The sequence below is a fragment of the Vanessa tameamea genome, chromosome 17 (genome assembly GCF_037043105.1).
Source record: "Vanessa tameamea isolate UH-Manoa-2023 chromosome 17, ilVanTame1 primary haplotype, whole genome shotgun sequence".
Lineage (NCBI taxonomy): Eukaryota > Metazoa > Arthropoda > Insecta > Lepidoptera > Nymphalidae > Vanessa > Vanessa tameamea.
Window position 1 is genome coordinate 9,245,340 of NC_087325.1, and position 11,474 is coordinate 9,256,813.

An 11,474-nucleotide genomic window follows, 5' to 3' on the forward strand; every position below is an offset into this window, starting at 1 on the left:
CCTTTTTCTAACGCAGTGGAAACCTTCGGATAGGTAACCTTGGCCTCTGGGGGGAACCGGTTTTTGTGGGATTCTTACCCACTAACTATTAATTCCACTAAAACCAATGCTATGGCCATCTTAGGTACAGATCGCGTTTATGTAAATCATCCCCGGCCGATCCTATGCCGATCCCCGCTCGTAGCTCGACGGAGCTCTCCTCGGAGGATGAAGGTAATCTCACCCTCCTTACATAGTAATGTTATAGTAATGCTAGCCAGGATACAAGTGCGTACGGCCGTGCAAGGACATCCTAGCTACCTTCCTACTCAGGGCTATCTTAAAGACACGCGAGACCCCACCTCACACATCCAGGGCCCCAGGGTCCCGCCACGTTGCTTGAGCTCTCCAGTCCGGCAAAGATCCTACTCTAACATTCTTCTAATCAAAATTAAATTAAAACTACTACTAATTCGTGCTAAGTGGTTTTAGGAGATCAGAGAAATATTTTTAGGAAAATATACACAATTATACTGTAGGCAAGGAAAGAGCATAATAGGAGTTTTTTCACGTTGAATCGTAGCCACAGTTTACTTACATCCGAAAACGGAATACAATATTTTTCTTACAGATTACAGACACTACCATAGACTCTGTATATTTTTTATATAGCAATAAATATTGTGACGTTTGATTAAATCCATTTTACGCAAGTTGTTCCTATACAAATAAAGATAGAGACACAGAAAATTTACTACAAGTTATAAACAAAAAAATAGGGTTCACATTTTATTTTAAACCATTTACTGTTTTGAATAATTTAAACTTAAAGTATACCTAAATAACTGAATTACACTTTACAGCTTAATGCATGAAATGAAACGGACGCGTTTGCTGATTATTTAAATTCTCGTAATGATTCAACTGATCAAAAGTACAATTTTTTAAATAAGAAATTCTTATCTACTTACATTGATAACTTTATAAAAATATACAATGTACACCTACTTATAATACAATACAATTACAAGTATATTTAATTTCTTGGGTTTGTGCATGCTCGTCTGGATTCGCCAAACATCAGTAATATATATAATAAGTATTGTGTTCCGGTTTCAAGAGTGAGTGAACCAATGTAGCTGCCGGCACAAGATCCTAGCTACCATGGTCGGTGGCGTATTGGTGTAAAGTAAAGGGTGATTAATTTATCTTACAGCGCCAATGTGTATGGGCTGTGTAACTACTAACCATCAGGTGTTTAGAGGGCCCTGGGCTAATACTACTCAGGGGTCCACTCAAGACACACCTGAACGTATACTTGAATTAAATTAATTGAAAGGGTTTGATTAATTGCAGGATTCGCAGGACTGCAAACCATACGATCTTTTTAATTTAATAAAATAATGGATTCTTTCGCGTTATCGTCTATTTTTGACTTTGACTTGACTTAGCTGGGGGAGCTTTGAATGCACAGGGCCCTGGGCTGAAGCCCAAAAAGCCATACGGTAGATCCGGCTCTGACAATTAGCCCGTCCGCCTACCTATTACATTTTGATTCCTTTGATTGAAATGAAGTAGCCTTCCGGTCACCAGTAGAGGCAATAAACACCCATCTCTCCGAGTTATTAAAACACTTGCAGCGTTTCAACTGGGTTTAACTTTTTGTACCACTATCCGCTCTTTATCTTAGACTCAAAGTGAGCAACTAGAGGGTAACCCGTATCATCTAATCCCTAATAATTTAACTGTTGATTTCGATGACATCATCTTGCAGTGATTTTTGTAGTACCTAAATTATTATTCAGGATGCTGAAAATGGTGGTCGCTCATATTTCAAATAATGCAGGCTGTTTCTTCTTCATGGGCTTCTTCCAAAAATAATTTAAGTTTCTTTGACGTGCAACATGGTGCTGCCTGCAGTCAAATATCCAAATTGGGAGTCGTTCTTTAATCGATTCACAAACATGCCACCTGTAAATAATTGTTTTACCAGGGCTGAATAGGTACTTTGAATCGCTAATGTGCCACCAAACTTGGAAACTAAGATGTTATGTCCCTTGTACCTGTAGTTACACTGGCTCACTCATCCGTCGAACAGGAACACAACAACACTGATGTTAGACTACATGCTGTTTAGCGGTAGAATATCTTATTAATGGGTATTACCTACCCAAACGGGCTTGCACAAAGCTCTACCACCAAGTAAAATGATTTCGAAATGACCTACCATGATCCCGTGTCGCCCGCCGAGAAGAGGAGAGGATATCGCTGGTTTTTTTGAGGGTATCTCGGGCGCAGTAGGCGTCCTGGGCACTGACGAGTCCTACATTTGTGGAATCTATCCTGTAAGCATCACTGAATTTTCATATACATATTATTTATTTCTTTGATGTCTACATGACTACATGCTTTTAAATTAATTTATAACTAGCATTATAATAATCACAGAGGCTTGTCCTTGATGCTACGATAGTCATGGGTCGCGTTATTTAATATAATTAATAATTTATTCATGGTTATAATTCATCTCGTGCTTGACGGTGAAGGTGAAACCTGCATATGTCGGATGAAAATCTACATGTGTATCCACCAAACCCCTTCTAACGTTGTTCTAATGTTGTTTCTGTAATACTTACATTTTATTTTCTTCTTTTTGACTCCTTGATTCCTTTTACTCTGTTTGCCAGCACTATATTAGTGGTATCACCACTCCTTGTCAGTAAGCTGAATATATAACAGTATAACTTGCATTATCATTATTACCCACCAAGAACCTTGTCGAAATCCCCTTCACTATGACATGATCACATTTCAGATCACAAAAAGGAACACACTAAAAACACTAGATTTGAGAAGGCCTTTATAGCTAATGCGAATTTAACGCAAAAAGGATAAAATTATAGATACTAAAAAACAATTAAATATCGATGAAAATATGAATGGTGTATATTCCCGTAAATAATTGAGTTTTTAAACATTTCATGAATAAACATTGTGTAATAATTAGAATTCACTCAAAATGTTATATGCTTAAATAAAATTAGATTGTTTTTATCTATTTGCCATCACTGAGACACTGGCACTGCAAGAAATATAAAACACTACTTACACCATCAACTGTGGGATTTAAGCATAATCCCTTCCATGTTATTAAACTAGCTCGCTCACCTTTCACCTGAAGAAAGGAACACAAAGTAATAATTTTCATTATTATAATAATTTATATGTTAGTGATACCCACTCAAACAGATCTGCACAAAGACCTATCATGATCACTATGCTTTTATAAATTGTAATTCTTGTACATAAAAATTGTGCGACACAGTTAAATCCATGTTGAATCCAATTTTATCATCTTGTTAATATATGGTGTAGGGTAGACCTCGACACTAAAATTAAAACACAACACAAAACTAATTCAATACATATTAAAAAAAGGGTATATTTTTTACATGTACTGTTAATTTATATTTAATAAATGATTCGGTGGTAAGTGGTGACCATAGAAGAAAAAACAAAAAAAAAATCGTTATATGTAATAAAAATAACTTTAATAATATAGAAATCAGTATTGTATAACTTTTAATGTTATAACAATAATTGGTACCTAATAGATATATCCCTATTGTGAGTAAAGTGCAAAATATCTATCACAAGCTACTTAATCTGCGGTTGTAGCAACTTAGCATGATACAGTTCATATAAAAATGTAAACATGATACTTTTTAATATTTAGAATTATCGAACTTTATTAATTTGACACTTCATAGTGATATAACTCTGAACTAGCCCACCTTTGATATCTTAAAATATGATGTATCACTAAAGCTGCGTTTCTAATAAAACGATCATTGGCAACTCTGTCAACGCACTTTGGTAACAAAAGTTTTTATAATAACCATAAAGTTATTAGCAAATTTTTGGTGACTTTTTAAGGAATCACAAACAGTTGCAAACAAAAAATTGCCAATAATTTCAGTAGAAACACACCCTAATATATAAATACAATTTAAATCGAACAAAAACTTTATACTTTAATTTATTGCTATTTGACAATTTTAATTTTTCTATTAAATGCACATTTCAGTTAGTTCCCACATCTGTATAATCTACTGACACTAACTTGGCCAGTGAGTTTTCTCGTGTTATTGTCATATAAAGGTGGTGTAAAAGATTTTTTATGAAGTCATTTGTCTGGAAAGGTTATTTTGGGTGATGCACTTAAAATAACATAGACATCAAATAAGACCAAAATAGCATATTTTCAAATTAAACATACATCGATGCAGTAGGTATGTCATAATTAAATAATAAAAATAAATATTGTGTCAGAAAATATTAAATATCATATTGTCATTGGAAAGGAAGAAATGCTAAAGCACTAAAATGCTATTCAATTAATTGAAGTTTAAAGTGTTCTTATTCAGAAAAAATATAACTCAGTTATTTTAATGCAATTTAGTTCAAAGGAAAATAGTATTTATATTTAATTTTTATCTATTGCTTCTAAACTTGTACAAGCTGCAGTGTGTATCTGAAAAAAAAACTCATTTCCTAAAAATACCATTTTGGCGCTGCAACAAAAAGCTTATGTTCCTTTTCAAAGTCAATATAGTTCAGTAAGTATTGATTAGTATTGATCAAACTATTCACAGAGATAAAACCTTATGTAAAAGAGTTTCATTTTAAAACATCATTATTACCATTTGTAACAGTTATTAAATAACAATAAGAGTATTTCCAATGTAACATACAGATCAACTTGATTTTTTATTAAACAAAACCAAAACTATTGTTATTTGCCTGTTCATTCTTGTAATATAGTAACATTCTCAAATTCATTTTATCAGATCAAATTCATCTACTATTGCTTAATATTTTTTTATATATACATCTTTTACCTAATTTAGCCATATTATGTTAAATTGGCAGTAATTTTAGCCTCAAATAAAAATATATGATAAGGTTAAATGGATATAGTATTGTTTAACATATTTTCTTGTCTTTTTATTAATATGTAACAATGAGACATACATAATTTAAATGGCAGTAAACAACATTATTTCTCACTTTTAATTTCCTTTAAACAAGATCATTAAAATTTGATTTTCTAAGTTGATAAGTTATCGAATAAATATTTTGGTTTCATTTAATTTTCAAATGTACAATTTGTGAACTCACAAATTTGCTGGCGCATTTATGGTGAAATACCATAAATGAAACAAATAATTGATAATATTAACCATATTAAATCAACAACTATTGATTTAGAATTTACGAACTTCAGTCTTTGTGTAACTTATAAGTACTTTCATCATTCAACTATAAGTTCTGACTAAAATTGTTACGAAATATTATTACATAAAAGTTACGGTCTAATGAAATTGCTATGGAAGCACTAAAATCCAGTGTTAATATATGTAAGATATTTAGTTAAACTGAAACATTAATATAACAATTGAAATATTTTTGCCTTCCCTAGTTGATAATATTACTTAGATCAAAAGAAATCATATTAGACGGAATAAAATATTCATTTTCACTATAACACATTATGGATTTAATTTATTATAAGCTATATCAGCATTAAAATGACTTTTCCTATATTATTCTTAATCTTACATTAATTTCATCAATTTACACTAAAAATAAATTAATTCTATATTAATCCATATATATTTTAATAGAAAACAATATGTTATATTAGATACTATGCCTATAGACTAATATAATCACTTTGTTTCTTTTTTAACAGTGACAGTCTTTTCTGCTGGTTTAACAGGTGGTTTAACTGTGGATCATTTCTTTTTTCTGTCTTGAGTACACTTCGGACAATACCACTTGCCTTTTGGCTTAATTTTAAGATCTACACATGCAAAGTGAAACCACTCAATAGGGCAGTCGGGATTATCACACCCTATCATTTCACCGTAGGACACTTGGTGACAAAGGCAGTATGTAGGTTCATTTGGATCAACAGGCATATCTAGCACGTCACTGGGATGCGCCATTCCCGCAACAGAATCCAGGTCCGCATTTTCTTCCTGCTCTTTAACAGCTGTGGTTGTAGTTGTAGTACCTTTTCGTTGAGCTTTTTTCTTAGCCGCCGACCGTCCACTAGCGACTGCGTCCTCCTCGCTCGATGCGCCCGTGCGCTTTTTCTTACCTGTTGTCGCTGCGGCTTTCTCACTTCCCTTGTGCTTTTTCCTTCCTTTTTTAACAGTAGCAGGATTAGACTCCTGATCCGTGGCAGCCTGTTGAGCTGCGCGAGAGCTCATTACTTTCTCTTGTATTTCGGACTCGAAACGTGCGAGGTCAGAATCAAGGCGACGTATGTGTTTATCAACTAATTCGTAGGTCTGAATGGCGAGCTGCACCTTATCATCTCCGTACTCTTTAGCTTTATTAAATAAACCCTGAATAGTATTCACCTTTTCTTTTTTAGTTTCTTCGTCCATTTTCGGAATATTGGGAAGCAATTCATCGGCCATAAGATCAATTGTCCTCATTAGGCCGTGGGCTCTGTCGTCGAGATCCCTCATTAATTTAAAATTTCTTTGTAATTCTATAGGTAAATGCTGCAAACTGTCCAGGTAATGTTCCAAATATAAAGCTGAAGTCATTTTGCAATATTTTGTAACGACTCCACTCTATATTGTACTGCAAAGGCGCCAAAATAAAAGAAGACACTAATTAAATTTACACTAACTTAATTTTGATTATCCGTTCAATATAATCCACTATAGAAACTTTATATAAATCATTGAATAACCGAAGAAATAAAATGAAAAAATATGCTTGTATTCTTTTAGATTACATTACAACAAGCAATTTCCACTGTCTTCTAACCACCAATCAAACGAATGAAACTGAACAAATAACGTTCCTTTATTGCATTTTTAAACCTTTGAAAATAATCTATTGTCCTTGTATAAGTAATTAGGATTTTCAAGAAATGGAATAAAAAATAGTATTTTATTATTTATCAATTTTTAATGTATAATATGTATTTTAACTATCATGTTTACAATTAAAGTTATAAATATAAGCGTACAATGAAATTACTAAATTTCCGCTGTGCACGTATTAGAGAACACTTACTAGTTACAGAGTATATAATTCCACTGTCCATAATAAATTTGATTGAATTCAACAATTGGTCATCCTCATATTTTTTGGCAAATGTATTTTCGAATATTTGCTAAAACTCTCGCATACATTTCAAGTTTTTGTTAAACGATTATTCATTATGTGATTGTTGCATCGACAAAAACCGTTAAGCAATTATAAATTAAAAATTCAAAAATTAACATAATAACAATCTTCAATATTGTATAAAATTATATTATACGTGTAAAATGTATGTATATGTTTCAGATATTGTATGCTGCAGTATCATCATAATTTTCAGCATCAATGCGTGCCTTATTTGTATTCAAAAGAAAGAGATCAAAATATTTGAAAAGTAATTGAAATTGCGTTTATGATAATTCAAGTATCCTATAATATCCTATAGCTCCTTGTTTAATAATTTTAATTAAACATATGTCTAAAGACATTCTTAATTGTGCTAAAAATTAGAATTCTTTTTTCATTGGCTTTATGAATGATTTAACACAAATTTTATACTCGAAAATCGAACAATGTTTTAAATGAAAATTTAATTTTTATAACAAAATACTAAATCATTACTTTACTTTTACAGTAACTACGCATAAAATTTAAAGACTACTTCAATGTAAGTTTAACTATTATTTTTTTTGGGATACCGAATTGCGTGCGGCGTACCTATAGAAAATGATTTATTATTAAAACACAGATATTTTTTAATATTTTATTGTATTAGCAAATAAACAAGTTATAAAATATTTTCTTAATAGAAATGACACTAGTCCGGGATACGCAGCATATCAGCTTAGTTTACATAAATTGTAATATCGGTTATTTTATAATGACACCTGATAACTGTTACATTTTTTTTGTAATGTAATATATATTATACATTTTAGCGTTAAGAAATAATTTTTCACGTTGATATTAACAGCATTAAAATAACCTATAAAACAATTAATGTCATAATTTTATATGGACTATTCAATTACAGCGAATATAACAACTTGCTTGATATTTAACATTTAAAATTATAAACTTTAAAGGTAAAAAATGCAAATAAATAATTAGCGTTCGCCAAATTACGGCAAAATAAAGTAGCGTTTACATAATCTACAAAATATAAAACATGCTTTAATTATTTCTTATATCTATAATTTACATTTCCTTAAGCTTATCGTGATCGTACATGTAAGTTATACTACTATACTACAACATTGTTCAATGACATACTGACAAAGTAAATATTGATGAGAGTAGATACTTTTTTGGGAGGTTACATTCATAGATGCTAGTTTGTAATTTCGTTTTTTATCACTCTTAATTACTAATGGAACACACTGAATATAAAAATAGAAAAACAGAATATACATTGGAGATGAGGACACTTACGGATTACTTGTAAGTATGCAAGAGGTTGTTACATCTATATTTCTAGAAGATTGTATATTATCTCCAGTTGCTATCTAAGAGAAATCATAAGGTACTTAAATGAAGTGTCAACTTAAGCCTAGCTACATACAACTCTACATATTAAGAAAATTTGGTACACATTCGTTGCTCATATTTCCATTATAGTATCATTACAGCTGCGGCACAGTGAGCAACTGAACATTGTGGAATGCATATTACATAAATCAGATGATCTTAATGTATAAAAAGTAAAAAAGAAATAAAAAAACCTCTGTAATATCCTCTTATATAAAACTATTATCCCAAACACTAAGGTGATTATAATTTCTTATAAAATGGAAGTTATTGATTTAAATGATAAACACATTTTTTTATAAATTGGCACTACATATGCAGGTCACAATATAATAATATGGTTATTAGAAAATCGTACTATCAGTGAATTTGTATAGGCATCTAAGTATTACAAATATTCACCATCTAATAAACATGTCAATATAAAACATTCATTACTAAAATTGCAAGACAATACTTCATCGGCAGAGTACTATTAGTATATCATTCCTTACTTTGATCTTCAAACTTGAAACACAGACTAGCTAAGTCATCATATTCAACATACTTTAAAGCATTTTAAGATAAATTAAAATATATTTAAATCTCAAACATGTTTTCACAACCGCTAAAGAATATTTTTAGAGAAACAGATTTAATTTTAACAAGCAAAAGCACCATTTAAAAAGATTGTGCTAAGGTGGGCCAAGATGCGATTTGAACTTGTGTTCAATATTCTTAGAAAGTAAATATGTACTTACAGGTAAGAAACAACACAAGCGCCACATAAAATCTGCCAACTATTAAACATTATATTTAAGGGGCGTAATAGACATCGTTATTACCACTACATACTAACCTTTTTGTAACTAATTTAATTCAATATTCATATATTTGGTTTATAATAAAAGGTTTAATATTTGACGCTCCAACAGCTATCCCACTTCGTATAACTATTTATGCCTAGCGAAAACTCTTCAATGTAAAATACAACGTATTGACACTCCAAACCGATTACGTGAATATCTTATTAAAAATACAAACGATACTCCATGCACTAAGCGCACCAAGTTACTCTTACAAAACGAACTCGCATCCCTATATACTGATCATATACGGGATACGACAGCCTTACACGATTTACTTTACGAGCGACTATCACAATATAATAATTCATGCATGGAATAGGGCGGTTAATGCACTATACTAATGTTTCATACTTGTCTAGGACGTGAGCTTGATTATTTTCGTCTCCGTGCGAACGAGAGCGCGGGCGAGGCGTGGTGTCGGCTCCAGAGGTTTTCGCTCGAGTTTTTTTATCATGTCCACAGGTACATGCGACCGAAGACTGGCGCTTTAATGTCTGAGCGCGCGCTCCGGCCCATTGCGGATCTAAAGACTCGCTTCTAGCGTACATTTGCCGCTTTGTGCGTCCCATAGTCGCATGTGTGAAAGCAGTACTCTGCCCGCTATCAGATGAAGGTCGCATAGACTCGCTACGCATGCAGAGGTTGCCACCCGCTCGCCGAAACGAATCTAAAACACGCTCCTCGATTTCTTCAATGTCTTTTTTCTTCACGAGCCAAATTTCCTCTGATCCCCTAGTAAAGTAGCTGGATCCCTTGCTCACAGAGTACTTCTCCTTAGGTTTAACTTTACATGTCTTAAAATTATTTTGAGTATTTACATCTTCGTTGAATTTGTGCAAGTTTGAACGGGCAGTATCGGGGGAAGCCACGTTGCGAAAAGCTGTACCGTGCGATGGGAATTGATCAGGTAGTTTTGTACCAAGACTAGGCGATCGTATGGTGACATCGACGGGAGATGGCATCGGTTTAAATTCTGGCTTGATTATTTTCTGTGGCTCAGGCTTTTGTATCTTTTCATCAAAGGAAGCACTATCGTTGCGTTGCCATTTTGCGGTTGCGGAATTCACCAATCCTTTTGTCAAACTTTGCTGCCTTTCAAATGCTTTTTCATTAATTTCTGTATTATTAGTGACGTGGGATTCTGTGCCATTTTTGTCAGTACTTCCTAAATCAAAAAACACATGATCCTTAAATGGCGTGGCTGGGGGTGGTAAATCTTCTTTATTATCAGATCCAAGTCTCTCCGTGCGCGAGCGTCCACGCACTGATCCTGGTCGGGATAATCTTCCAGCATTAACGCTAGCATCTTCTGCTGCCTTCTCAAACTTTCTTATTTTGTCTCCTACTCCATTAGATTCCCCAGTTTTATCATTGTTTTTTATGGTTTTATTGTTATCCGCATCATCATTTTTGTTCGTATTAAGTGTATCATTATTAATATTTTTGTCCGAAATGTCATTACTCAATGTTAAAGAAAGCTTTTCAATTTTAATAGGTGCTTCCTTGGCTAGCACAGTTTCTTTTTTTATCTTTGCTAATGAATTTTCTTCAGGTTTTGCTTCAACTTTACTTGATTTAAAAGCATTTATAGGAGGAGACGACACTGGTTTTATTGGTGGTGGTGAAGCAATGTCGTTTTTGGCTTGACTCACTTCTCTATTTAATGGTGGAGAGACAATTTTTTTAAGTGTTACAGACGTAACTTCCTTTTTGCTGAGTGGAGAAGTAACCTCATTTTTTTGTGGTTGTTTAGTCAAATCATTTTTAAAAGAAGGAATTGTATTTACTTTGTTTATTATAGACGATACGTTAGTGTTAGGCTGAGCTGAAAGTGTCTGCGTTAGAGGTGGCGATAAGACTTTCTTTGGTGGCGAGGTTGAATTCTTCGGCGGTGAGGCGTCTTTAGGCGGTGAGGTCGTCTCCTTAATGAGACTACTTTTCCTCGGTGGCGCCGAGACATTTCTGGGCGGACTACTTTTAGGCGGCGACTCCGATTTAGCTAAAGCCTCAACCTTTGCCTTTTGGGCTTCAATGTCACGGCTGAGAAAG

General features: G+C 33.0%; 1 protein-coding gene across 1 annotated transcript; it reads right to left on the minus strand.

Moving 5' to 3' along the window:
* Window positions 1–3,508: 3,508 nt before the first annotated feature.
* On the minus strand, window positions 3,509–6,839 carry LOC113400457 (inhibitor of growth protein 5). The gene has a single exon (XM_026640012.2). The coding sequence runs from the start codon at window positions 6,600–6,602 to the stop codon at window positions 5,778–5,780; it is 825 nt and encodes a 274-aa protein (XP_026495797.1). The 5' UTR covers window positions 6,603–6,839; the 3' UTR covers window positions 3,509–5,777.
* Between the last annotated feature and the right edge of the window lie 4,635 nt (window positions 6,840–11,474).

Excerpts from the sequence above, each read along its gene's own strand:
- LOC113400457 (XM_026640012.2), bottom strand. The coding sequence starts at position 6,602 with ATGACTTCAGCTTTATATTTGGAACATTACCTGGACAGTTTGCAGCAT.